Source organism: Sardina pilchardus, chromosome 7 (assembly GCF_963854185.1).
Source record: "Sardina pilchardus chromosome 7, fSarPil1.1, whole genome shotgun sequence".
Lineage (NCBI taxonomy): Eukaryota > Metazoa > Chordata > Actinopteri > Clupeiformes > Clupeidae > Sardina > Sardina pilchardus.
The window spans coordinates 9680518-9707731 of record NC_085000.1 but is presented as its reverse complement, the minus strand read 5'-3'; the positions used below and the strand labels follow the sequence as shown (position 1 = coordinate 9707731).

Below are 27214 nucleotides of genomic sequence, written 5' to 3'. Positions count from 1 at the left end.
GAGTAGACTTTGTTCCCCGATGCATCTACAAACAGAAGAAACACGTCCTGCCGCAAAACAAAAACACAAGTCATCCATCACCACATGACACAGACAGAGCCTCCAGCGTTTGCTGTGAGTGATCGGGGGAAATATTTGCACAAGCCCACTGGGCCTCTTCATACATAAAAAGCAACAAAAAAGAAAAAAAAACACATAAATGTTACAGAAATGTTCTGTTTTTTATTAGACGAATTGCATCATTAAATAACATTATAAAGAGGGAAGATGCACCATTAATTTTCGCCTAAAACAGTCATAAATAGGCTCCTAGTGTCTATCTGTAGCTTCAATCTCCCAGCAGCCCCACGGGGGTACATTTCCAAACCCATTCAATCCCATTATGCAAATGGGCACAATTTGGGAAGAGAGAGATATAGATTTATAAAGGCAGGTTTGGGGCTCGTCGCCATGCTTGGCCAAAATAAATTGCTTTCTAATTGTCCGTCCAGAGGAAGAAAGGGAAAAAGGAACCGACTCTAATCGAGCAGGTGATTGAGTCTTTTTTTTTTTTTTTTTGTCTGTTTCGTTATTTTGATCCTGTGTTATGGAGAGAACAAAAGGCATATAGGAGAACATGCATGGTGAAGAGTTAACAATAGAAATAGTGGAGAGAGGGATCGATGGAAGTCTGTCAGACAGGGAGATGAGAAAGGTAATACTGAAACAAGAAATTAAGACCTGATTCACATTGTGCGACACACACACACACACACACACACACACACACACACACACACACACACACACACACACACACACACACACACAAATGCTTGTGAGGGCAACATGGGTTCCACTAAAACAATGTGAACACAAATGTTTTATGTCAGTACAAGACAAGATCACTTTAAAGTTTCCTCAGAGTGCAACTACCGTATGAAAGGAGTCTACAAGAGGACATCCTGTGTCAAAGCCATCTATGGTTAAACAGAGAAGTCTGTGGGGCATCTCTGACTGACCAGGGCTAAATGTGGTTCATATAAACAGAGGGTCTCTAAAATGTAGAACACCTACACATGATCTCCAGTCCACATTATCACAAGTCCAGTTTCATAACAAAGGGGATATGTACGGGATAATGGACGACACGCCGTGCGGTTATTCAAAGTTAATGCACGTTCTAGACGGTGAAACGGCCCGACGCGAACCCTTATAGAACGCAGGACAATGGGGAACTCAACCGAGCAGTGGAATAAAATCATCTATTTGTTGCAAGGTTCTAAATAAAGGGATGTAGTGGTAGAATAAGAGGAGGGTATGAATATGAATTCTATGATCTATGTGAGGTGGATTGTGCCAGGCGGTAAGCTTTGTAAAAAAAAGGCATTCAGAACATGTTTGATGATGGTGGAGGAGGTTATTATCCAATGTTTATAACAATACCAGTGGTATTAAATGATTCCTACAGTGTTGATGAGTGTACAATGTACATATTGTGAACGTGGATAATACAGTGTGATTCTTGAATGTTAAAAGTTGCATTTGGTAGGCCCCAGCCGTGGCGCAACTGGCTGGGGCACCTGCATCGCACGCCAGTGACCCGGGTTCGATTCCCGCCCCGTGGTCCTTTCTGGATCCCACCCCAGCTCTCTCTCCCACTCGCTTCCTGTCATTCTCTCTACTGTCCTGTCCAATTAAAGGCATAAAAAGCCCCCCCCCCCCCCAAAAAAGTTGCATTTGGTGAATAAACTCTCTGGAGAGGTGAATAAACTCTAATAAGAGGTGGATCAACTCTGACATTTCAGAGGTGGATAAACTGTGTTTACTTGTGTTCAGCCTCCACTACATCCCTGGTTCTAACCCAGTAACTACAACTAACTCTAGTAATGTACAAGTGACATTAGCTGTAGTGAAACCTCAGCTTCACACGTCCTGGTCTTCAGCACAAGTGATGTACAGTAAGTACCTGGCAACAGCTGCACAGGTCTCACCACAACATCTCAAAGACTGCGTCTGCAGTGGCCTCAGCTGTGCGCAGTGCAGGGCTGTCAACTGGCTATGAATACAGTATGTATGATAATAATAATAATTATTATAACATTTATTTAAATAGCTTCATATCACTTGCAAATAACCGTAGTTCAGTCAGGACCACTTTGTCAATAAAATATTTTTATTTACTATTGCATGAAATACATTCTTGGCGGTATGTTCTGTTCTGGGGGCCCCCTGCCCTTCCATGTTCAAACATGGAAAGCCCAAGGCAGGGAGAGCAGCAATAAACCCCCCATGGGGTACAGAACAGAACAAACATCAATGACACGACATTGATAAGTCAGAAGTATGAGGGGGTTAAGGGGAGGAGGTGGGTGGCAAAGTTGCAGAAAAAGCAGATGGCAGCAGATTGGCAAAGGCAGTTTAAATAAGCGCTCTGAATGATCTCCACCAATGAAAGCAAGGCTTGGCCGGCTGGCACTCAGCTGGCAATCAGCTGGCAATCAGCTGGGCGATTAGATTGACAGTCAGCTGGGCCATTCAGGGAAGCTAGCGAGACTCTGTGACCTGCCTGAACTAACGCTGTGCTCCATTTTGCAAACTATTCTCCATATGATACACAATCTGGACGTCATGGTGCCTCTGTGTCTGTGTGAATCTGACGTGAAGTGAAAACCACATCCTGTCAGAGAGAGAATACTTAGAAGAGTTCAACATTTGCTTTATTAGAGCGAGACGATGACAATGGCAATGAGAGAGAGAAGGAGGATCACATCAACTTAGAAAAATGAAAAAAGTGTTGCCATGCCTATTTGCTTGTATCTCTCTTGTCGGTAAGTTTCAAGTAAATCTTTGCATGTCTGGTTGTTAGCTCATCTAACCACTATGCACAAGCATTGCAATTGCTGTTTTTACCATTTGCTTGATTGCTTTTTACAAGCTGGCATTGACTCCCTCTTTCTCTTTTTCTGTGTGTGTATTTGTGTGTGTGTGTGTGTGTGTGTGTGTTGGTCTGTCTGTGTTTGTGTCTATGCATGTACTGTATGTGTGTCAGTGTGTGTGTCTGTGTTGGTGTATTTATATGCACCCACGAAGAATGACGACAAAAACAACATCCAGTCAAATCTGAATAAAACTCATCCAGTTCAATCTGTTGTTGATGTTATATTCCGACTTGATTATTATGATGCTGATTCTGAGTATGAGGATCAACCAGATAACACAACAACTCTCAAGAAGAATGCATCAGCCACAGCTGAATCTGTTGATCCACTATTCATATTTGATTATGACTATACTGATCAACAAAACAACACAGACAGACCATACAACGACTCTCAGCCCTAGTGCCTCTACCAACCCACATGATGAATGAGACACGACACTTGGACATGAGGATCACCTTGAAGGCACACCTGCCTCCATTTTGGATGAGGATTATGTTGACAGTGAGTATGACTGTCTCAACTCTTTCTTCTTCACACATCAGGCATATGCGACTACTTGCCTAACCACGGAAAACACCGGAAGCTTGCTCGTCCTCTTCATTTATTGAGAGCAAAGGTGGTGGCAGTGGTCACTGTTTGGCATAGGGTTCATCATGACCTCTTCAGTGTTCAACACTCATTAAGTGCAGCAGTTAAAAAATATGTTAAACATGAAAAAACGTTGTTTGACTTGAAATGTCATAGCCCAAAATGATGAGTGTATCTTTCAGTTTGTGTTATGTTTTATTTATCTTTCCTGGTTGTTAGAATAATTGCTTGGTAAAACACACGGCAAAGAAACTGCCTTAAGCTGTGACTGAGGTGCTTGGCAGCATTGCCTCTTCAAACACAGGATGTAGTGGTCAGAGAAGATGGTCTATGTTAATCTACTGCACTGCAGCAGGCAGGGTGCCAGTTTCACAAGCTGGGACTGTAAAGTGAAACCTAAATATGAACCAAAACCAGAAGAACTGTCAAACGGTTACACTGACTTAAAAAAAAGAATAATTAAAAAGTTGCACAATTTGCTTGTGTCGTTCATGTTGGTAAAATAAAAAAGCGAAATAAAAAATGATTGCCCACTACCACAACAACCTCTGTGCCATGAGAGATCTGAGTCACATGTAGGTTTAGGGTAGCCTAGTACTGTATGCTGTACATTTGGAGAAATATGGAAGAATCTTGGTGGCGATACAACGCCAGTGAAATCAACAAAACACAAGATGGCCTTCAGAAGCTTTAAAATGTCTTCATGTACTATGCATGTACATCCTGAGCTTCTACCACCACATATTCTGTATAGCAAGTTGTGGTGGGTTTGGTTTTGGAGTTAGGGCGAGTCACGAATCATCAATATAACTGGACATGTCAAGAATGTCATTAATATAACTGGACATCCAATTATATGACTGTGTGTGTGTGAATTAGGAAAACATATGGAAGAAACCAGGAAAGTTGACAAAACACACTAAAAAATAACTAGAGGTGTATTAGAAGTATGATGCCAGATGATATTTAACAACATTATCGAAAGTCAAATTAAACTTGTGGAGCAATTTGAGCACTTCATGACCTGTCTGGCATGAGTACGAAGCCTGGTCCAATTAACCATCCTGTTGTGTTCATTTCATGTTTACTTGTTGTGTTTTCTGCTGCATTATAACTTGTTACATATCCACAGTAACACATAGTTATCATCTAATGTTGTGATGGGCCTTTGTATCAATAATATTAATTTAATCAATTTAATATTGGATATTACCAGTCATGTTGGAACAGGAAGTGGCCATCAAACTGTTCCCACAAAGTTGGGAGCATGGAATTGTCCAAAATCTCTTGGTTAATCTAAAGCATTCAGAGTTCCTTTCATTGTAATTAAGAGGCCAAGGTCAGCTCAGCGATGGCTACTTCCTGTTCCAAAATGACTGTGCACCAGTGCACAAAGCAAGGTCCGTAAAGACATGGATGACAGAGTTTGGTGTGGATGAACTTGACTGGCCTGCACAGTGTCTTGGGTAGATAATATATTTATAGACTTGAAGACCTTTGAAAATCGTTTTTTATATACTGTAGTGGTGTTTACACTGAATTACAAAAACTAATTTCATTACATCCACTTCACTCACATATCATTATCGTTGAGGTCTTCTAGAATATAATCATATGTGCCACTTGGTCAAGGTGTAGCAGACTGCCTACTAGTGTCTGAAAGGCCCCGGACGTCCAAGTGTTAAGCTTCTTTGATTTCAACAGTTGTAAACTATGTGATTTAAAAAGCATGTATACTTGTGTGTAGTCCTATTATCCAAAAAACTCAACTCCAAATCATACAAATTGTCCTTGCCAATCAAGCAGGTGATAACCAAACGCGAAAGTAAGTACAGAAAGTATCTTCCGACCGAGCCGAGGTGCATCCAGAACAGGCAAGTAGAGATAGGCTAGAAGTTTGAGACCCTATGCAACTTTTTCATAGTCATAAAATCGCTTAGAAATCATGGTTTTGCTTGACTGACCAGTCATTTTTCCTCCCGCCCCCAGTGTCCCTATCCGCTATTGCAACCTTGCAGTTTGTTCAGGAGGCGATCGCTCCTTGTTTACATCTGGAAGGCTGAGACGCGCAAGGAACAAGAAGAACCACACTTGCAATTTAGATATTTTTATATAGCCAATATATGTATAAATATACACGCTAAAGCTGTCGGGGAAGCTCTGCAGAGAAATATGCAAGCATAAAACGAGCGAAACCGAAACCGGAGATGAAATCGCCAATCCTGCATAGTTTCTCTTTAAAGTTAGGCTACATCTGGCCCTTTGAGGTCATAGTGCTAATGTGGCCCTCGGTGAAAATGACTGAGAAAGTTTCATCACAAAAGGGATCTAATAATCTATTTCTTGAAAAGTTCTAACCCAGTAAACGCCACTAAAAGCCACTTCAAGTCACTTTAGGGGGTGTACACATAAAGATAATCGGGCTGATTTTGGCCCGATTTCCCCCCTTCCGACCAAAGACAGACAACGGCCGATTATCTTAAGCTCTTAAGATTATCTTATGAGATTCTCTTGTAGTGTGTGGTGTGTTAAGAGTCAAAATTCTCCCAACAATAGTGTAAGTAGGCCAAATATACGACAATATATTTTCCCACTTCATACGTGTTCTGTCTACGTCCGGCGCTTCGATGAGGTTGAATTGGGCTGTAAAAATATCTGAGAAGTTAGATGGCAATTGTATTAGGAATTTCACCACGTTAATCTGACTCCATAAGACATATTGTACCTCTAATAAATTACCAAATAACTAGTTTGTTTAACTATGGTAGAGAATGGAATGGCACACTAGACTTTTAGAGATATGCAAACTGAACGAGGAGAATTAACCATTTATTAGGCCTTGAGCCTTAGGTAAGAGTAGAGTATCAGTAATTATCCTTAAACAAAGGAACAAAGGAGAAAATAATCTTAACCTCAAAACAAACAATAAACTTGGACTTAAACCTTAACAAGTTACCAAGTTACAATGCTACATACACCAGATAAAACAATATATCAAATAATGAAAATAACAAACCCCATAAAGAAATCAAAAGATATATAGAGAAAGAGAGAGAGAGAGAGAGAGAGAGAGAGAGAGAGAGCGGGGCAGAGAGGTCAGTGTGACCTCTTGCCTAGACCAGAGTAGAGAAGGAAGAGAGAGAGAGAGAGGGGCAGAGAGGTCAGTGTGACCTCTTGCCTAGACCAGAGCAGAGAAGGAAGAGAGGCGACCGAGGTGAGAAATTCTCAACCTTAAACTATCATGCAGGTCACCCCCCAACCCTGTGGGTGGGGTGTGGGTGGGTCCACCACCTGAAGTTCTCCCGTGCAGTTCTTACTCTACAATTATGTATACATACATTAGATTGCAATGAAAGCGTGATCAGGCTGTTGCCCACATTACAAGTATTAATTCAAGACCAAACATGGATGTATTATCATTTGTCATGAAACAGATACATTTCAGTTTTCAGCATTAGTCCTGAGATATGTGGAGAGGGAAAATGTAGGTGTGTCCGAGGGCCTTTTAACAAATGGCCGGTCACACACACAATGGGGACAGTTCAAATGCAAATAGATCACCTGGACACAAAGGAGTCTAGCTGTGAGGTCGTCTCCCCCATTCTGAACTTTAGAGATGTTTCCCGGATGGAAAATTACCAGCTTACAATAGCCTTTATGACGCGCCGATCATCGTAAATATTAAACAAGTTCAATATTTGCAACTGGAAATCTTGTAGTGTGTGGGGTGTTCCGAGGGCAGCCAAGATTTTTTATCGATTGAGATTTAAAAAATCTTTATGTGTGTACCCACTTTAGTCATGCACAACCTATAGTTCTAGCAAAATCTTGGTTTCACATTATCTGGTTTTCAGCAAAAAAGTGTCACACCACAAATCTCAAAACATGCGACAGTAGTGAATTCAGCTGTGTGTAGTGCGGGCTGTCAACATGCCACACCTATTGTATGTACAGTATATTTGATTGCCTTTATTTGATGCATTGTTTTATCTGGTATTTGATGTTAACTTGTTCAGTTTAAGTTCAAGTTTGTTGTTTGTTTGAGGTTAAGTTTATTTTGTTAATTTGATCCTTTGGTTACTGTATATTTACCCATCTGAACTTTACTTTAAATTCAACTGAAGTGATACTTTTCATTTACCATCAAGGTTTAATGGCTAATAAATTGTTCATGTGTTGCACATCTCTAAGTCTATGCCATGTCATGCTCTGCTGTAGTTGACTAGTTATTTGGTCATTTATTAGAGATATAGTTATTCATCTTATGGAGACAGAAAATTGTGTTTTTACTCGTAATAACATCACCATATCTTAACATATCAGTGTAGTAGTCCATTGTTCACACATGCATCTCATGGGAGAAAGCCAGATTTTCTTTGTCGTGTTGGGATATATTCCCCCCCCCCCCCCCCCCCCCCTCCTTACTAGGAAATGGCGCCTTTGTGTCTGCATGAAACTGGCGTGAAGTGAAACACACATCCTGTCGATTTAGAGAGGGGATACTAGAAGAGTTCAACTGTTTGCTTAATTAAAGAGAGACAAAAACAAGAGGAGGTTCACACTGACTTAGAAAAATGAAAAAAGTGTGGCTATTTCTATTTGCTTATATCTTTCTTATCGGTAAGTTTCCAGTAAAATGTTGCATGTCTAGCTGTTGCTTTTCTAACCACTATGCACAAGCGTTACAATGACTGTTTTTACCATTTGCTTGATTGTGTTTTATAAGCATGTACTGCCATTGACTCTCTCTCTCTTTCTGTGTGTGTGTGTGTGTGTGTGTGTGTGTGTGTGTGTGTGTGTGTGTGTGTGTGTGTGTGTGTGTGTGTGTGTGAGTGTGTGTGCGCATCTGTCTGTGTCTGTGTCTATGCACTTGTGTGTGTGTCAGTGTCTTTGTCTGCCTTTGTGTATTTATGTGTATCCAAAAAGAATGACAACAAAAACGACATGCAGTCAAATCAACCAGATAAAAACGACATCCATCATGATGCTGATTCTGAGTATGAGGATCAACCAGATAACACAACAACTCTCAAGAAGAATGCATCAGCCACAGCTATAACTGTTGAATCACTATTCATATTTGATGGTGATGATAATGGTTTTGATGACTATGAGTATACCGATCAACAAAACAACACAGACCATACAACGACTCAGCCCTCGTCCCTCAACCAACCCACATGATGAATGAGACACTTGGACATGAGGAAGAAACACCTTGAAGATACACCTGCCTCCATTTTGGATGAGGATTATGTTGACAGTGAGTATGACTGTCTCCCTCTTTCTTCTTCACACATCAAGCATGTGGGACTACTCGCCTAACCACGGAGAACACATCTTCTTCATCTATTGAGAGCAAAGGTGGCAATGGTGACTGTTTGGCATTCGGTTCATCATGACCTCTTCAGTGTTCAACACTCAACACTTGCAGCAGGCAAAAAAAAAAAAAAAAAAAAAAACGTTGTTTGGCTTGAAATGTCATAGCCAAAAATTCTGAGCGTATCTTTCTGTTTGTGTAATGCTTTATTTATCTTTGCTAGTTGTTTGAATAATTGCTTGGTAAAACACACTGCAAAAAACTGTCTTAAGCTGTGACTGAGGTGCTTCGTAGCATTGCCTCTTAAAACACAGGATGTAGTGGTCAGACAAGATGTTCTATGTTAATCTACAGCACTGCAGCAGGCAGGGTGCCAGTTTCACAAGCTGAGACTGTGAAGTGAAACCTTAATATGAACCAAAACCAAAAGAACTGTCAAAATAAATACATAAATAAATGAGTTGTAAGCGAATTCATCTAACCACTTTGTACATGCAACATGTATTTGCTGTTTTTACCACTTGATTGATAGGGGGGGGGGGGGGGGGAGTTATCATAACAGGAAGCAAGACTATCAACCAGACTACAGAGCAACACCCAGTCGCCTGAACAACATTTTGCCATTTAAAACAAACACCATACTCATTCAAATCTGGGCACAGGCGGGTTGCAATTAGTTTGAAGTAAAAAGACTCAGAGCACTGTACATTGAATAGTTGAGGAAATAACCCAACAGTGTAAAACGTGCAACCCTGTTGCCCAGGCACCTCTTTTTCAGCATCTGAGAGGTAAGACCAGACCACTCAAATGCATGTACAGTGGGGAGAATAAGTATTTGAACCCATGCTAAAGCTGACTAAAAAGAGGAATATAAAATCATCTTTTGAAAATCTTAATTCCTTAAATAAAATAATGAGTAAAAATCCAACCTTTAAGGACATCTTTGTGAATGAAGAATGTATCATACATAAATAAATGTTCTTCCTTAAAAAAAGGAGGGAATAAGCATTTTATGTTATTTTAGTATTTGACTCTAATTTTGACTTTGACTTTGATTCCCATAGAGGCAGGAAGATTTTTGAATACGTTTTTATTTTTAAAGGCCAGCTATTTCATGGATCCAGGATTCTATGCATCCTGATAAGTTTCCCTTGGCCTTTGGAATTAATAGATAGGTAGATACTTTATTGATCCCCAAGGGGAAATTCAAGATAAAATTCAATATACTGTAGCCCCACATCACCACATACCCTTCACCATACTTAGAGATTGGCATGGTGTTTTTTTTCAGTTAGCCTATTAGCTGGTTTGATTTGCATTGAGCTCAATGAGATGGTGTTTACACGACAACGTTTTTTTCAAAAACTGTGTTTTTTTTCATCAGTTAGGCCTTTTGTTTACACGACGACGCCGTTTTGGCGGCTGAAAACGATGGTTTTTGAAAACTTCTGCTAGGGTGGAGGTTTTTGAGAACCCCGTTTTCGTTTTGCCGTGTAAAGGCACATCTGGGGTTTTTATGACGACATAGCCCCACCTCGAAACTCTAGACCAGCCCCCGCGCTTGACCTCACCTGACTAGACACTTGGCAGAACAACAACAATGCTGGAGCCGTGTGCTGCTGCAATTCTGCATGATTTCGACGACTAGCAACAACGCATTAACAATAACCTGCGCCAAAATAGTCTCTAGGCTACTTTTAAATCCACCACCTTCCCTGCTAGACTGCTAGAAGAGTTGATGAACACGTAGCCGTAATCAACTTAATGCAGAGCCTACGAGCACACATTTTGTTTGCGCAGGAGGGTTACTGTACATGCTGCCACTGTTATTGCGCCCTCTAGAGGTCAGGTGATGCTGGTTGATGTGTGTGTGTGTGTGTGTGTGTGTGTTTATAACTTTAAACAAGCCGCATTGTTTTAACTTATTAACTGACATGACATTTCAATGTTTTAGACACTCATCGTGCAACCAACATGATGTCAGGTAAGTCACGGTGAAAAATTAGCACAGATTATAAACTGTGATGTGGGTTTATAACTTTAAACAAGCCCCATTGTTTTAACTTATTAACTGACATGGCATTTCAATGTTTTAGACACTCATCGTGCAACCAACATGATGTCAGGTAAATCAGGGTGAAAAATTAGCACAGATTATAAACTGTGATGTGGGTTTATAACTTTAAACAAGCCCCATTGTTTTAACTTATTAACTGACATGGCATTTCAATGTTTTAGACACTCATCGTGCAACCAACATGATGTCAGGTAAATCAGGGTGAAAAATTAGCACAGATTATAAACTGTGATATGGGTCTCTAACTTTCAACAACCCCCATTGTTTTAACTTACTAACTGACATGGCATTTCAATGTTTTAGACACTCATCGTGCAACCAACATGATGTCAGGTAAGTCACGGTGAAAAATGAGCACAGATTATATAATGTGATATGGGTTTCTAACTTTAAACAAGCCCCATTGTTTTAACTTACTAACTGACATGGCATTACAATGTTTTAGATCCTCCCCGTGCAAACTACATGACGCTAGGTAAGTCAGGGAGAAAAATAAAATCAGATTATAAACTGTGACGAAAAAGGTAGTACATTCATCTATTCCTACATATAGCCTGGATATGGGTTTGTAACTAACTCAATCATTCTGGTATATACTTGTTGACTGACAAGACATTTCAATGTTTTAGACTCACCTCATCCAAGCCACACAGTGCTAGGTAAGTCAGGGGAAAAGGGGGGGGGGGGGGGGACGACACAGATTATAAACTGTGATATCGGTTTTTAACTTTAAACAAGCCGCATTGTTTTAACTTATTAACTGACATGGCATTTCAATGTTTTAGACACTCCTCGTGCACACAACATGATGCTAGGTAAGTCAGGAAGAAAAATGAGTACAGATTGTGTTAATGTGATATGGGTTTATAACTTGAACCCAATCTTTAACCAACTTGTTAACTGAAAATGTCAATGTTTTAGACACACCTCAACCAGGCCAGATATTGAGGGGTAAGTTAAGAAGAGAAGTAAGCATAACTATATGTGATCAGTGTGAAAGTAACATAACGCTGGAGTCAAATAAGAACATTTTGATTTATGCAAGGTGTGACTGTACTTACAGACATAGGCATTACAAAGGTTCTGGGGATGCTGGCCCAGGTCCTGCAGGAAAATAAGGAGATGAGGGGAGAGATTTCTAAACTGTCTCAGGAGGTCAGATGCCTGAGAAGAGAGATCGGGAGCAGGGAGTCAGAGGAAGCACCGTGCTCAATAAAATTACCTCTGGGTGACGAGGAAGGGTTTGACCAGGCAGAAACAATCCTGCGGGAACCTTCCGAAAAAAAAAAAATGGTACAGCTTACAACTGTAAAGCAGTAAGAGTTAGAGGGAATGACTATAAACCCACCTCTAAAATAATCGTCTTGGCTCTCTTTTCGGCAGGCAATATCTTCTGATATCCTTGGATTGTATAATTGAAGGGAAAAAACACAGAAAGCCATGATTGATGACAGATTGATTGTGAAACAAGCTAATCAACTAACCCCAATATTTCTGTGTTGTTAGGTGTCTTTCTTTGCCCTCGTTGGCGGCCACACGGCCGAGATCATAACTCGAAGAATGCTGGGCCAAGCTATGACTAACAGCCTGGCCTGCCACTTCAATTGGGCTGGCAAAGGCCAGAAGAGAGCATTTAAAAACACTGTGCTGCATGATGTCATGTTTGGTAAGTTGAAAGTGGGCTGTGCCATTAAGGAACAAGTAATTGAACACTGTATATTTCACAATACTTTGTTTGCACAATTATGTGTTATAGGTCAACCAAGTGTATGGCTAAAATAGGCCCTAGATGTGATTTGATATGAATTAACTCTTTCATTATTGAAGATAGCTATGGCAAAGCATGTCAATAACTACCAGACCAGATCTAGATAGATAAAAGAAGGGGGTGGGGTGGTAAATGGTAATGTAGTGGTTAAGGAACTGGGATGCCACACATGGCCACTTCTTGGTAGCCCAGTTAATAAGAATAATTCTGTAATCTGTAGTGAAATTAGTGCCGCCACAAACTACTAATAATCTTTCGACTACTTTTTCAGTCACTGTGCTTCTCAAGAGTCTATTACCGGAGTTAGGCCTACAGTGAGCCGTTTGATAAATTGCCAAATTGCTTACAGCAATGCATTTTTAATTATTATGGCTACGTACAATGAAGTATATGTAGTAGGCCTACCACCTTCTATATTTACCTGATGTTTGTTGTCCTTTGTTCGGTTTCAGCGGCACTCCAGAAACAGCTTTCGGGAAGCACAGCAGTGGTTTTCGGGGAAACGGTGAAGAAGTGGCTAAAATATGCCCCCGAGAGGGAAGGTGGTGTTCCCAGGAACGCGTAAGTAGGTTCAGATTGTCATTAATAATCAGCTGGAGAATTTTGTCGATTTGTTTTTTTTGTGATGCGGTGTATTCATTGGGCTCTGTATCTGTTTTTGTATTACAGACAGCAAGATTGACAGTGAATAAGACTGACGAACGTTGAAAAGAAATAAATAAAAAAAAATTCCTGACAACTGTGCTGTTATCATTGGCCAAAAAGCTAAATAGTTGTAATAGTAACCTTAACCTGTTGTAAGATAAAAACAACGAGGGAAAAAAACATGTTGTGTAATTGTGTTTAGTAGGTATGCCATTAATTTAACGTCAGTTTAGCTGGTTGTTATCCGTATGAATAGCATACAGGACGTGCGTGTCTCCTACAAAGTTTATGAAGCAAAAGGATCCTGTCAGAAGGTGGTAGAGAGAAGACAAGGAAGTCGCAGTAGGCTACGGTAAGAGCTACCCTGTTGTAGATAAAACAGGATGTTATAGAATGTTGTAGATAAAAACCGGATGTTCTAGAATCTAGACCAACATTCTACCACAAAAATAATAGTTGAATAAAGGTTGAACTGGGGTCGATACACCGTCATTTCTTGTCACGTTTTCAACGTTGATTCGACGTAGAACAGTATGTGCAAATTTTCGTTGTTTCGACGTTAGACATCAACGTTGATTCGACGGTGATTCGTTGAACAGCTGACGGTGATTCCACGTTGATTCAACAACCTTTTGCTATCTGGGGACATGCCACCACTACGACATGCTTCCATGCGTTCACCCACGCAGCCACTCTCACTTGAATTACTCCGGGACCAGGCATCGCACAGACATGACACGCATATCAAATGAAAGAGGAGAAACAGAGCTTTCCATTGATACCAAACACATCGATCCTTTATCGTTATAAAACAGACGAAGTGACAAACAAATAAGAATGTCATATAGCTTCGGTTACCGCTACGTTTTATTTAGCCTACTCGTGAAACCGTGGTCAAAAAGATATGGCTTGCATGTCAGATAAAAGAGGATACCAAATACAACCTTCTAGGCCATAAAACAGACGAAGTGACAGCAAAATAATAACTTAATTAGTCCGCGAATAATGCTGGCCTCCTTTACATTTCAGTAAATAATGTAGGCGAATGTCCGTCGCCTATATTAACCGTGCATGCGAAATACAGGGTTGCTTCGGGGAGGAGCAGACTGCAGTTTGATAGATGCATCAGAATGCAATCATCGTTAACAGTCTGTTCAGTGTGATTGGATAGTGTTTTTCCCGGATTGTTCGTTCTAGAGGCCACTAAAACTTTTAATTTCTGGTCAAAACGTTTAATTAATTGGTTGCAACTGGAGGTGTGAAGAGTATTTCAAGCAATATGTTTAAAAAATGCTCCAGAGAGCATGCTCCAAAGATCTCCCACCCCACCTTTAACACAAAACTTCTAGTATCTCTGGTTGTGTAGCAGGTTATGACAAGGTCTGGTTTGGACTTTGATATAGGTTATATCATAATATGATGAGTTAGGTTAAGCTGTGAATAAAGGAGTGAATGAAGAAATGTGGTATATATAAAGTGCTGCAGTCAGGTGTGTGTGTGTGTGTGTGTGTGTGTGTGTGTGTGTGTGTGTAAAAAGTTGAGAAGTACTGTGAGTGTTGTGGAGTGTGGAGTACATGGAGTAGTGTAGTTTATATGAAGTGCTGCAATTGTGTGTGTGTGTGTGTGTGTGTGTGTGTGTGTGTGTGTGTGTGTGTGTGTGTGTGTGTGTGTGTGTGTGTGGAAAAAGTTGAGAAGTACTGTGAGTGTTGTGGAGTGTGGAGTACATGGAGTAGTGTAGTTTACATGAAGTGCTGCAATTAGGTGTATGTCTGTCTTTCTTGGCACCTACATTCTATATTCTCCTATTAATTGTCATTGTAGGTGTCAAGAAAGACCAAGAGAGTCCAAAACATCGCTAAGTACTGGCTTCAGACTGGCAAGGCACGCCCAGAAAATCGTGGAGGTTCCAGAGAAAATGACGACCTGACTGCAAAGAAGCAGATGGTTCGAGGTCATATACAGTCTTTTTCACTTAGAGCAAGCCATTACGCTCGACGTGGTGCTCCTGGTAGAAAGTTCCTTCCAAGTGAATTGAGTGTGGCACAAATGCATCGCATGTTTCTTGAGCAGAATCACCAACAAGTCTCCTATTCACTCTACTGGAGCATCTTAGTGTATGACTTCAATCTGGCCTTCGGACATCCTGCCAAAGATGTGTGCTCTTCATGTGTGAAATTCCGCGTGGCAATCAACGATCCTGACTTGCCTCCAGAAGAGAAGCGGAATAAGCTTATTCTCTACTCTGTCCATCGACGCCGTGCCCGCCAGTTTTATGATACGATGAATGACGTGGGTGATACATTCACTGTATGCTTTGACATCATGAAGAACTTGGATCTTCCCAAGTCTGCTATCGGCCAAACAAATTACTCACGGCAGTTGTACTTTTATGTATTTGGTGTGGTGTATCATCATGGCAGAGGAGAAGCCCAGAGCCGGAATGACACCCATCTCTACACCTGGCTAGCTAGAGTATGAGAACTCAAAGGATAGCAACGTTGTTGCCTCAGCTCTCCGACACTACTTAGCAACAGTAGCTCGAGTCAACCTGCGCCAATCTCAGAGCCTGCATCTGTTCTCTGACTCCTGCTACGGCCAGAACAAGAACATTAATGTACTTTCAATGTTGTTTGCCCTCCGTTCCCAGCTGTTCCCTCAACTCAACCTCACCTACTTCTTTCCTGTACGGGGGCACAGCTTCCTCCCTGCCGACAGAGCTTTTGGAAGAATAGAGCAAGATATTCGAAAGCACAATACTATTCTTCTACCAGATGAGTAGTGTGAGATCCTGCAGACATGGCACTGTCTATCAATATGGGAAGGATTGGCAGTGCTATGACTTCAAAAAAGAAGCAGCCACATTCACAAAAGCTCAGAGATCCTTCAAAATCAGAGAAGCAAGAGTGCTTCAGATCTCAGGAGAGAAGCTGGGGTTTAAGCCCACATTTGCTGGTGAATTTAGCCAGCACTCTGTGCTAAAGCGAGGCAAGAAGTGGTCTCAGTTCAAGCCAGGGCCTCCTCCCGATGTGAACTGTTTCAAGGAGGCAAAGAAGACAGATGTGCTGAAGCTACTGGGTGAGTTGGGCGTGTCAACAGCCGTGCATGATTTTTACACGGATGTCCTGTCAACTGCTGGTGACGGACATTGAGCAGGATCTTGAGGATGGCGAGGGTGAATAAATTACTCTTCTGTCTGCACAACAGCATGTGTCTTATAGTGTTAATTTAAGATACATTTGTTAAGCTTTAAAGATTTTTTATCAGAATGTATTGTTCTTCTATATTTGAGTGCATCACTCAATGTTTGAATATATTGAGCTACGTGTAGGCTACTACACTTTGTGTGTCATGTTTATGACTGCTAATCAGTTGGCACTATTTATCCTAGATCTTTAAAATATTTTTATCAGGATGTTTTGCACTGTTCTCTCAAAGAGATGTTATTGTAAGCTAAACTATTTGAATGGGTCACAGTTATTAATATTGAATGGATATTGTTTATTGACCTTTTAGCCCATGACAAATGTTTTATTTGTGTATGGTCTCCTCTGGTGTCTTGTTTGACAGCTAATCAGTTGGCACATTTATCCTAGATCTTTAAAATATTTTTGATCTGAATGTGTTGCACTGTTCTCTCAAAGAGATTGTAGCTAAACTATTTGAATGCATCTGAAGTTACAGTATGATGAATATTGAATGAATATTGTTTATTGACCTTTTAGCCTGTGGCAAATGTTTTGTTTGTGTATTGTCTCTTCTGGTGTTTCAATAAACGTACTGTCATTGGCTGTGTGAGTTTTTATATATTTAGGCATTTTGCCTTCATTTGTCCTTCATTTGACTACAGAGAAATGGTAGGATTAGCTCACGATCACAGGTTCCGACCAAAAATGAGAGAATGTATACAGTATGAATGAAGTTACACCACCCTCCACTCCACCCCCCACAACCACCCATCCACCCACACCCCTTTGCTTATATATGACATCATCATTTTCAGTGTTTCCAGTTTCATTTTTAGTGATTTAGCAACTCTTTCCTGTGTCTGTCTGCAAATTATGAAGTGGATTTAGAGGTTTTTGCAAAAAAATAACTTGTGGATTTAGCTGGTTTTGACGCTTTCTTTAAAAGCAGTAAATTGGTTGAAGTATCATTTCTGAAAAGATTATTGTTTTTTCACCAACTAATAACCTTACCATTGTCTGTAAAACCAAGTTGCTGAGGTTGAACATAAACGCCTCATAAGAAATGCTCTTTTAAAAGAGAAGTGGTCAGGCGGATTTAGAGGCTTTGCATCTGAACTCTTCATATGAATATAACTGAATATTATAATACTGTGACCGTGTTATGGGTCATTGAACAATATTCCATTGTGACTACATCTTAAAGACTCCACATAGATTTAAAAAAAATCCACTACAGCAACAAATGTAGCCATACGTAGTGGTAAAGGTCCTGCCAACATTATCTCTACCCTGTACTTTGGCAGATATCGCAATCAAATTAGTCAGTTCACATGACCTCTCTATAAGGTTGGTTTCAATGGTTCATGACACGCCAAGACAACGCAAAACAGAACAGAGAAAACAAAAGAGGAAGGTTTCATCCCATTGCCAACATTGTAAACAAGGAAGCGTCTATGGCAGTGTCCCCAGTGTTTTAACAGTTTGTTCACTTGGTCACATTTTCAAATGGTCTTTAGGGAAACAAGTTGTCAGTTTTTGTCAATGTTTACCAGATACTGATTAGAAATAGTCGCTCAGCCTAACCCAGAATATGAAATCGACACTGATGCTTCTATGTGGAGCCTTTCTTTTTGGTGAGATCCAAGTACTTTACATTTGGTTTCTGTCAGCACTGCTAGAGCCATCTCTCTATTAATGCAAGGAACGTCTGTGTGTCACTCTGTCTGTCTGTGTGTTCCACGCATAACTCTCGAACCACTCATCCGACTGACCTAAAATTTGACACAGGTCTTGCTAATGGCATGTGTGAGTGCAGTGCAAAGTTTGGTTGTTTTTGGACAAAACATGACAAAGATATCGTTAAATTAAGCAAAATACAATTCTACCGCTCTACTAGCCACGCCCCTTCTCACTCTCACTTACTCCAGCATAGAAAAAAAGCCCATTTATTTAGCTGACAAACTCACGTCTTGCCATTCATGGAAATTAGGATGTCTCACTTAAACAACGGGCCGTTTCAAGATTCTTCATCTTGGATAAACATGCTGAGTCCGACACACAACTCCCATTGCTTTTAAACAAAGGTAGCCTACAAAAATTCTTTCATCCCCTTTTCTATCCAAGTACTGAATGCACACAACAGGAAAAGATAGACCCCCCCCCCCACCTCGGGTCTCCAACACGTTGTTCTCAAGCTACCAGTCACAATGAAATTCTCACAATAAAACACACGTAACAAATAAAGGCCTGTGCTTCGCGCAGCCTAAGTAAATAAAAGACCCCGGCCATAATTTGAGGATTCACGGTGTAGATTTATTCCAGATGCTGCCATCAAGGTCTGTAGCTCTCGTGTGATTTTCAACCACTGTTCCACAGCACACCAGTGTGCCGTGAGAGATCATCAGGTGTGCTACACCAAGAGTAATAACAGCTGTGGGAAGCAATGGCTATGGTTGCCACATTTATCCAGAAGCGCAAAGAGCGATTTTTAAAAATCAGCAAATCGTAAACATTTTGGGCTACCATGCACTTCTTAATGATGCTCTTCATACATTTGAATTTGCTAACCCTCTACAAAAACATATTGTAGTAGACTAGCCATTTTCTTTACAAATGCAACCCTTCCTCTATTTCATTTTCTGAGAGGTGGTTTTAGAGGTGTTTTTTTAGGTAGTGAAACTTCCAGAAACACGTGCTCATCCACCGCCTGAACAAAACCAGACCACTAAACACTGTGTATGTACTGTGTTTTTGATCTAGTTGAATAATATTCCAATGTAACACAACTGACTGCTTGGCAAAGACTCCAAATAAGATACAGTATATCCAAATACTTTATTCATCCTGAAGGAAATCTGATTGTTACAACAGCAGCAAATGTAGTCCTACGTAGTGGTAAATGTCCTGGCCAACATTATCTCTGTGCTGTACTTTGCCAATTGGCAGATATCACAATCAAACTAGGCAGTGCACGTGACCACTAAAAGGTTGGTTTCAATGGTTAGATTGCTGATTCAGCAAACAAAATCACGCCAAGAGAACGAAAAACAGAACAGAGAAAACAAAAAAGCAGGGTTTCATCCCATTGTCAAAGCATTGTTAACAAGGGAGTGTCTATCACAGTGTCCTCAGTGTCTAACCCAGTTTGCTCACTGGTGTATGGTCTTTGGGCAATCAAGTGGTCAGTTTATATCAGATACTGATGAGAGATAAAAACCGAACCCTACTGTATACCTAACCCAGAATATGAAACCGACACTGATGCTTGTGTGTGGAGTCTTTCTTTTTGGTGAGATACAAGTACTTTGCATTTTTTTCTGTTAGCACTGCTAGAGGCATTTCTTTAATTCTGATAATTCCAGTTTGTAACACTGTGATCATTTATGCATGTTCAAAAGGTCTTGGCATGGCCGAAGATTACAATCACGATGACGATGATGATTACAATTACGATGGCAATTTATCTACCCCTACTTATAACTATGACTATGAGGATTATTGGGAAGAACATGCCACATTGCCAGCTCCAACCTCTGGGAGTACTGGATTAACTGCAGGCAAAACTGCCAGCTTGCTCATCTTCTTCTTCATCTTCCTCTTCGACTGGGAGTAGCAGCATGATCACTATGGCATGGGGTACAACACTGTCTCTTAATCTTCTCACCACAACCAAACCGGAGCTGCTAGACATTCTAAATACAAGCTCATCTGATACACTTGTTTCAATATTACAGATGGGCCCAAGTAGGTTGGTGCAGACTAGGACTGGGAATTGCAACAACCATTTTGCCAATTAAAAACCATATTGTTAAGTTCAACCCTTGTGTCGTTTAAATGATATTCATTATTAATGATATTGCTCATCTTTTCAAAGAAAGACTATAGGGCTAAGAATTGCAACAAACATTTTGCCAATAAAAAGCCAAGTTGTTTAATCCAAATATTGTCATATAGAGATTACCGTAATACTGCACAAACACATTTAAAGATACATGCACACACATGCAGGCACACACACACAGACACACATACACAGACAAGCACACACACATTTAAAGATACATGCACACACATACACACACACGCACACACATTTTAACTACTTTATTTATGTTTTAGGGTTTTCAGGTGCTGCGTGGTGTCTTTGCGCCTGGCAGCAGTGCTTTGCCGGTGCTATGCCCGAAAATAGCTCCAAATCTAAATTGGTCTAGTAAATCCCTTTGTGTTAATTTGCATTAATATTTGTACTCGATGTGAATGTACAGGTTACGAGAAATAATTATAAAAAATCTTGAGTTATTTGATTCACCTTGGCAACAACATGCTAGGTGGACACTTCGGAATACAGCGACTACGCTAAACTAAAGCTAACCCGGGCCGTTTCTAGATTAGGACAGTGGCTGGGTCGGCTTCAAACCGCTTTGGCTCACTCAACTCTAGGGACTGCGGGGAGTGACCCAATTTCACCTGGGGGTGGCGTATTCCTTTAAGAGAAAGCAGAGCAACATCAGACAGCGCATCTGTATTTTGACAGTCAGTGCATCTGAAGGAATGTGCTTGCATACCAGACCGTGTTTGCAACATCAGGATTACACTTAAACCTCTTTTACTAAACCCTGTGTGTGACAAGCAGAGCATCTACACTGCCTATTACTTGAACTCACAGGCAGAGTGAAACTGGCTTCACCATAGTCTCGTAGGCAATGACAAAATACTTCTACACAATTATTTACCTTCACTACTAAAAACATAGCCTGAAAAAAGTAACACCCCAATAATTCAAATGACTACAAATCCTAAGGATATTTATCCTGTAGGCGAGTCGTTTGGGACTTGTTGCTATAAGGGCTGCTTACTGTACATCTCGTGACAGTGCGTCTTCAGCTGTGCGTTAGATGCGCCTTTCGCTTTAGTGCAGGTCTTTCTTGATCAGTGGTGTAATGACTTTTAGAGGGTGTAAGACAGCGCTTAGTGGATCATGCGCGTGACCACGGCTATTATTTTGTATTGGCATGCCCGTGGGCGCGATGTTCAATTGAAGTGGAGCGCATGGTGAAAAATAAGAGATAAGAACAAGCCTTGTGTTGAGCTTGGCGCTGGGTGTACGATAGGACCCAATGTCTTTATGAACTTTGCACTTTATACCTAACTACTCAACTCTAGGCTTCTAGTATCTTTGGTTGTGCAGGTTATGGCAAGGTCTGGGTTTGGACTTTTATACAGGTTATATCATGAATATAATTGAATACCATATTAATGTGACTGTGTTATTGGTGATTGAACAATATCCCATTGTTACATGACCAACTGCTTGGAAAAGACTCCAAATAAGATTTGAAAAAACTAAATAAAAATACTTTATTCATCCCGAAGAAAATCTGCCTGTCACAGCAAATGTAGTAAAGGTCCTGGTCCTGGTCAACATTATCTCTATGCTGTACTTTGATGGATATCGCAATCAGATTAGGTAGTTCACGTGACCTCTATAAAAGGTTGGTTTCAATAGTTAGATTGTGGGCTCAGCAAATAAAACCACGCCAAGAGAATGGAAAACAGAACAGAGAAGACCAGAAAAGCAAGGCTTCATCCACTGTCAAAGCAAAATTGTAAACAAGGAAGTGTCTATTGTCCTCAGTGTTTGAACAGTTTTTTCAATAGTGTATGGTTTGTTAGGCAATCAAGTGGTCAGTTTTTGTCCGTGTTTATCAGATACTGATAAGAAATAGTCATTCAGCCTAACTCAGAATATGAAATCGACGCTGATGCTTGTGTGTGGAGTCTTTCTTTTTGGTGAGATCAAAATACTTTGGTTTTTTTTTCTCCTGTAAACTTATTCCAGAAATTCCAGTTTGTAACACTGTGATAATTTATGCATGTTCAAAAGGTCTTGGCATGGCCGAAGATTACAATTACGACGACGATTACAATTACGAATACAATGACTATAACTCAACTGACAACAACTCAACTTTTGACTATAACGATTGGGAAGTACTTCACAGTGGCACAATGCCTCCTCAAGATGCCACATTGCCTGCTCGAACCTCTGGGAGTACTGGATTAACTGCAGGCAAAACTGCCAGCTTGCTCATCTTCTTCTTCATCTTCTTCTTCAACTGGGAGTAGCAGCATGATCACTATGGCATGGGGTACAACACTGTCTCTTAATCTTCTCACCACAACCAAACCGGAGCTGCTAGACATTCTAAATACAAGCTCATCTCATACACTTGTTTCAATATTACAGATGGGCCAAAGTTCAACCCAAGTAAGCTTGTGCAGTTTTAAAGATATTCATTATTAATATTTCTCATCTTTTCAAAGAAAGACTATAGGGCTAAGAATGGCAACAACCATTTTTCCAATAAAAAGCCATGTTGTTCAATCCAAATATTGTCATATTATGGAGATTACCGTAATACTGTGAGTATCTGGAATAGTTGAGGAAATGTACAACATTTTGCAAACTTCCTTGCCACCTCCTCCTCAGTGTCTGAGAGGTGCTTTTTAAGATATGAAAGTGAAAATACTTCGTGGTGCCTTTCAGAACAACTTAAATATGCGCTGCCCATGCTGAAAATAAACAGACCAATCAAACTGTGAATGTGATATGATTTTGTTACAGATGCTGCAGGGTCTAATATTGTCAGGCTTGATTGGCTGTACCTGTCTGTTGATCAAAATAAAACTTTCCCAGAGAAACTAACTCTGTCTTTCAAATCTCTGCGCATTAGAAAATCTGAAAATCACATGGGTTTGGCACAGCATGCTGTGAATTAGCAGGCTAGATAAACTCAGCCTGATCTCCTGGCCATTTGGATTCCGCCCCGCAGCTCAGACTGGAAACCTGCACATCTATCTCTCCTGCTTCCTGTTCACATTTGCTGGGTCAAATCACAACAAACTGGCTTATCCACCAGACGCACCCGGATCATTAGTCTGATTGGTCGAAGGACTATCCAAGTGTACAGAGTGATTTGAACTATGTTCATTGATCATGCCTCTTGTGTAGTAGAAATAAAGCGCAGACTCCCCAGACTAATGTTCAACCTAAAAGATTGAGCTTCGTATGGTGATAGCCAGACTAGCAAATTAGGAGGAGAAGTCTGATGAGTTTTCACATAGATCCCAGTTTCTCAAGGTGACCAAGTATACTGTCAGTATGACAAAAACGAAATCGGTTTTACCTACAGTATGTAGCTCAAGTTGCTACAACCAGCAGCTAATGCAGCCAGGCAGCTACAGCACTACACACTGGGGGCATGTCCGTGAGCCCCAACGTACATGCCCACAGAGTACAGCACTGGAGCTACCTGGTTGCATTAGCTGCTGGTTCTAGCAACTCGTGCTCGACTGTTTTCATTTTGTTTTGTACCAACAGTCCTTGGTAACCTCACCTATGTGAAAACTTGCCGGATTTCTCCTTTAAGCGTCGTAACACATTATAGTGTACTTACATAAGGACGCAGTACAAAGGACGATTTGTCTAAAGTAAGACCCATCTTTACCTCCGCCAAGGAGGTTATGTTTTCAACGGGGACCGGCGTTTGTCTGCTTGTTTGTTTGTCTGTCTGTTTGTTAGCAAGATACAAAAAGTGATGGATGGATTTCGATGAAATTTTACGGGAAGGTCAGAAAAGACCCAAGGAAGAAATTATTACATTTTGGGTCCGTAACACCATCGGGATTCCGGTGCCGTTTATGTTTTTCACTTAGTGGTGTAATGTCATGGTGTGGCCACGTGGTGGCGATCTGAGTAGTTTCGGTTCAAATGTATGACAACCTAAGAAGAACAATACGGGCGGAGGTCTGCGCTCTCTGAGTGTTTTTCTAGTTTCCCATGCCAAGCTCTGTGATAATGGGGTCAGGAAGTGCACCATGTCAGCTGTCACAGAAATAAGTACAGACATCTCTTTCAAAAAACAGAAGTAAAATGTATTCCCATTATCCAATAAATGTAGGCCTACTCCCACACTCAGTGCACTCCATATATAACACACTAAATGAGACTGAACTGGTAAAGCTGGTGATGAGATCTCTGTCCATTCAGTGTTGACTCTTAAGAAGAGCCATTGTGTGAAATGTGTGAAAATGCCGCAAATGTCAAGTGTAAAACCAAATCACTTCCCTTATCTGCCTATTTAAACATCCACCAGTCACAGAAAACATGAACCCGGAGGTTCGTATATGGTGGGCCTAGATGTCCTCTTATTTTTACACTTAAAACGAATAATTTTGTCATCTGGGCCCAGGAACTCTAAGCACCGGAACCATACAACTTCCAGCCCCCAGGAACCATGGCAACTCTATAGGCACAGGAACCATACCAACTCTATAGGCACAGGAACCATACAAACTCTATAGGCACAGGAACCATAAAAACTATAAACATTAGAACCATACAAACTCTTGGCACAGGAACCATACCAACTCTATAGGCACAGGAACCATACAAACTCTATAGGCACAGGAACCATAAAAACTATAAACATTAGAACCATACAAACTCTTGGCACAGGAACCATACCAACTCTAATGCCACAGGAACCATACAAACTCTATTGCCACAGGAACCATACAAACTCTATTGGCACAGGAACCATACAAACTCTATTATCCAAAGGAACAATAACAACAAAGCCCAGAAATTGAGCTGTGTGCATTCCACCACTTGTCAACCAAAACAAGAACCATGCTTCAGTGTACAACACAGAGTATTGTCTTACAAACAATCTGTCAGCAACGCACACAATAAACAAGTCTGCTCTCTGCCACCCGCTCCCACCGTAGAGGCGTCTACGACGGACAAATAAAGAACGGCTCCCCATGAACCCAACCGGGCGCCTGTCCTTCCCACGGGCGACCCCTGCACTTTGGCAAGCACCAGCGCCCCAGTCTCCCGCGTCCCCGGAACCCAGCGCATGACAAATGGATGGGAAAGGTCTGCTAATTCATCACTGTTCTTTCGCTGTTTTTTCGGGAGATGGGTGGGGGTGGGGTGAGGTGGAGTGGGGTGGGGGGGGGGGGTGGAGGGAGAGGAGGGAAGGCTAATTATATAAATCTGCGCCGTGGTGATACTGTTGTTGATGTTGTCCTGTTTGCTGCTGTTGTTGCGTTTGTATACGCTACAAGACAGAGATGTAAAAACTGCAAAAGCAAGAGTGTTTTGTCACTGACACTTCACGGCGACACCAAAAAGGAGGCTGGCGTGCGTGTGTGTGTGTTCATGTGCGTGTGTGTGTGTGTGTGTGCTGGGGGGGGGGGGTGATTAATGTGGGGACGAAGAGAAGGGATTTTGACCCTAAACAGAAAAGTCTTGTTGAGCCTCTGATTTATTTTGGGACGGCGACGCTGGCATTAATTACTCTGCCGCAGGTGCAGGCTCCAATTTTTCTTCCCCCATCGCCCGCCACCCCGGCCTCCGCAGGCAGGAAGTAGCGCCGCGGCAACGCCACCGCCGCGGCAACACTGTCACTAGGGCGATCTGAGCCTGCAGCCCATATCTGGGTGGCTCTCCTACAGCCCACCTCCCTCCTCCCCCGGTGAAGAATCACCTCTGAATTTAGAAAAAAGAGGAAGAGAGGGAGAAGAGAGAGAGAGGGGTAGAGGAAAAGACAAACAGTGAAAAAGCAAATAAAAAGATGTCGCAAGTGTGTGTATGTGTGTGTGAGAGAGAGTGTAAAGGCAAATAAAAAGAACTTGCAAGTGTGTGTACTTTATGTGTGTGTGTGAGAAAGAGAGGTAGAGAGAGGGAATAGGATAGAAAGGAGAGAGAGGATGAACAGGACTGAGAGGAGAGAGAGAATGAACAGGAGAAAAGGAGCGAGACAGAGATAAACAAACACAACAAAAGGTGTTTGCGTCCTTCCATGTCCTCAACCTGCACGCCATTTCCACAGCGTTGGCACATTTAGCGGCCCCACTGCCCACTGCCTCCGTGTTCCTCACTGCCCGCCATTTCATGACCTCAGAACGGTGCTTCTTTGCAGTTTCTGCTGTTCCAACAACTACAAAAAAATCCGTACTCCAAGTTTCGGTCATAGAATATGTAGACAATAAAGAAGCAAAAATACCTAGTGTATGCTCAAGAATCACCTGTCGATTATTTGTATTAATTTGTATATAAACTATTAACATTTCTGAAAAGTCTTAAAAACAAGTTGTCTTGAAACCTGACTACATCTCCTGACTCCTCTACCACAGCCGTCACAAGGACAGGAGAGTCCATGCAGAAGAGATTTGATAGAGTGATAGTGTCACCGCCTACCTCTACGATAGAGTCTGAACTCGGCGTGTGCAAGACGTGGGGACACCTTCGCCCTCCTCGCTGTAAATTACGCCAGCCCTCAGCATGTCTCTGTGTGTGTGTGTGTGTGTGTGTGTGTGTGTGTGTGTGTGTGTGTGTGTGTGTGTGTGTGTGTGTGTGTGTGTGTGTGTGTGTGTGTGTGTGTGTGTGTGTGGTGAGGAGAAAGATAAGGACAAGTATGGGGAAAGAGTGCTGCAGAGCGATGTCAACAACCATTTCTTCATGGTGTCTCATAGGGGGTCTGTTTAGGCTCAAGGGGGTCTTTTTCCCCTTAAGAACTAAGAACTAGGCACTCAGTAGCTCAGGTCAAAAGAGAAAGACTGGTCACTTTCCATCCACACCAGTAACACCTCTCAACAAGCGGTCAGAGCTGGGACACGTGTGTGTGTGTGTGTGTGTGT

General features: G+C 41.4%; 1 protein-coding gene and 1 long non-coding RNA gene across 4 annotated transcripts; both read left to right on the top strand.

The window, feature by feature from the left end:
* Positions 1-2615: 2615 nt before the first annotated feature.
* LOC134087287 (uncharacterized) lies at positions 2616-13414 on the top strand. 3 transcript variants are annotated; one of them, XM_062540694.1, is made up of 15 exons: positions 2616-2810; positions 3032-3425; positions 8398-8775; positions 10787-10816; positions 10929-10958; positions 11071-11100; positions 11213-11242; positions 11355-11384; positions 11539-11568; positions 11695-11724; positions 11831-11860; positions 11973-12202; positions 12416-12575; positions 13130-13238; positions 13347-13414. In XM_062540694.1, exons 3-15 carry the CDS (start codon positions 8700-8702, stop codon positions 13357-13359), a joined length of 828 nt encoding a protein of 275 aa, XP_062396678.1. In that variant the 5' UTR covers positions 2616-2810; positions 3032-3425; positions 8398-8699; the 3' UTR covers positions 13360-13414. The 3 variants fall into 3 exon arrangements, 2 of the variants coding, with proteins under 2 accessions (XP_062396678.1, XP_062396679.1); XM_062540695.1 differs by lacking the exon at positions 10787-10816; XR_009939815.1 differs by lacking the exons at positions 10787-10816; positions 10929-10958; positions 11071-11100; ... (7 more) ...; positions 13130-13238; positions 13347-13414 and having other exon boundaries at positions 8398-9304.
* A 6213-nt stretch (positions 13415-19627) lies between these two features.
* On the top strand, positions 19628-20325 carry LOC134088230 (uncharacterized). The gene is made up of 2 exons (XR_009939922.1): positions 19628-19796; positions 19906-20325. It is a non-coding gene; the product is annotated as an uncharacterized LOC134088230 (long non-coding RNA).
* The last annotated feature ends 6889 nt before the right edge of the window (positions 20326-27214 follow it).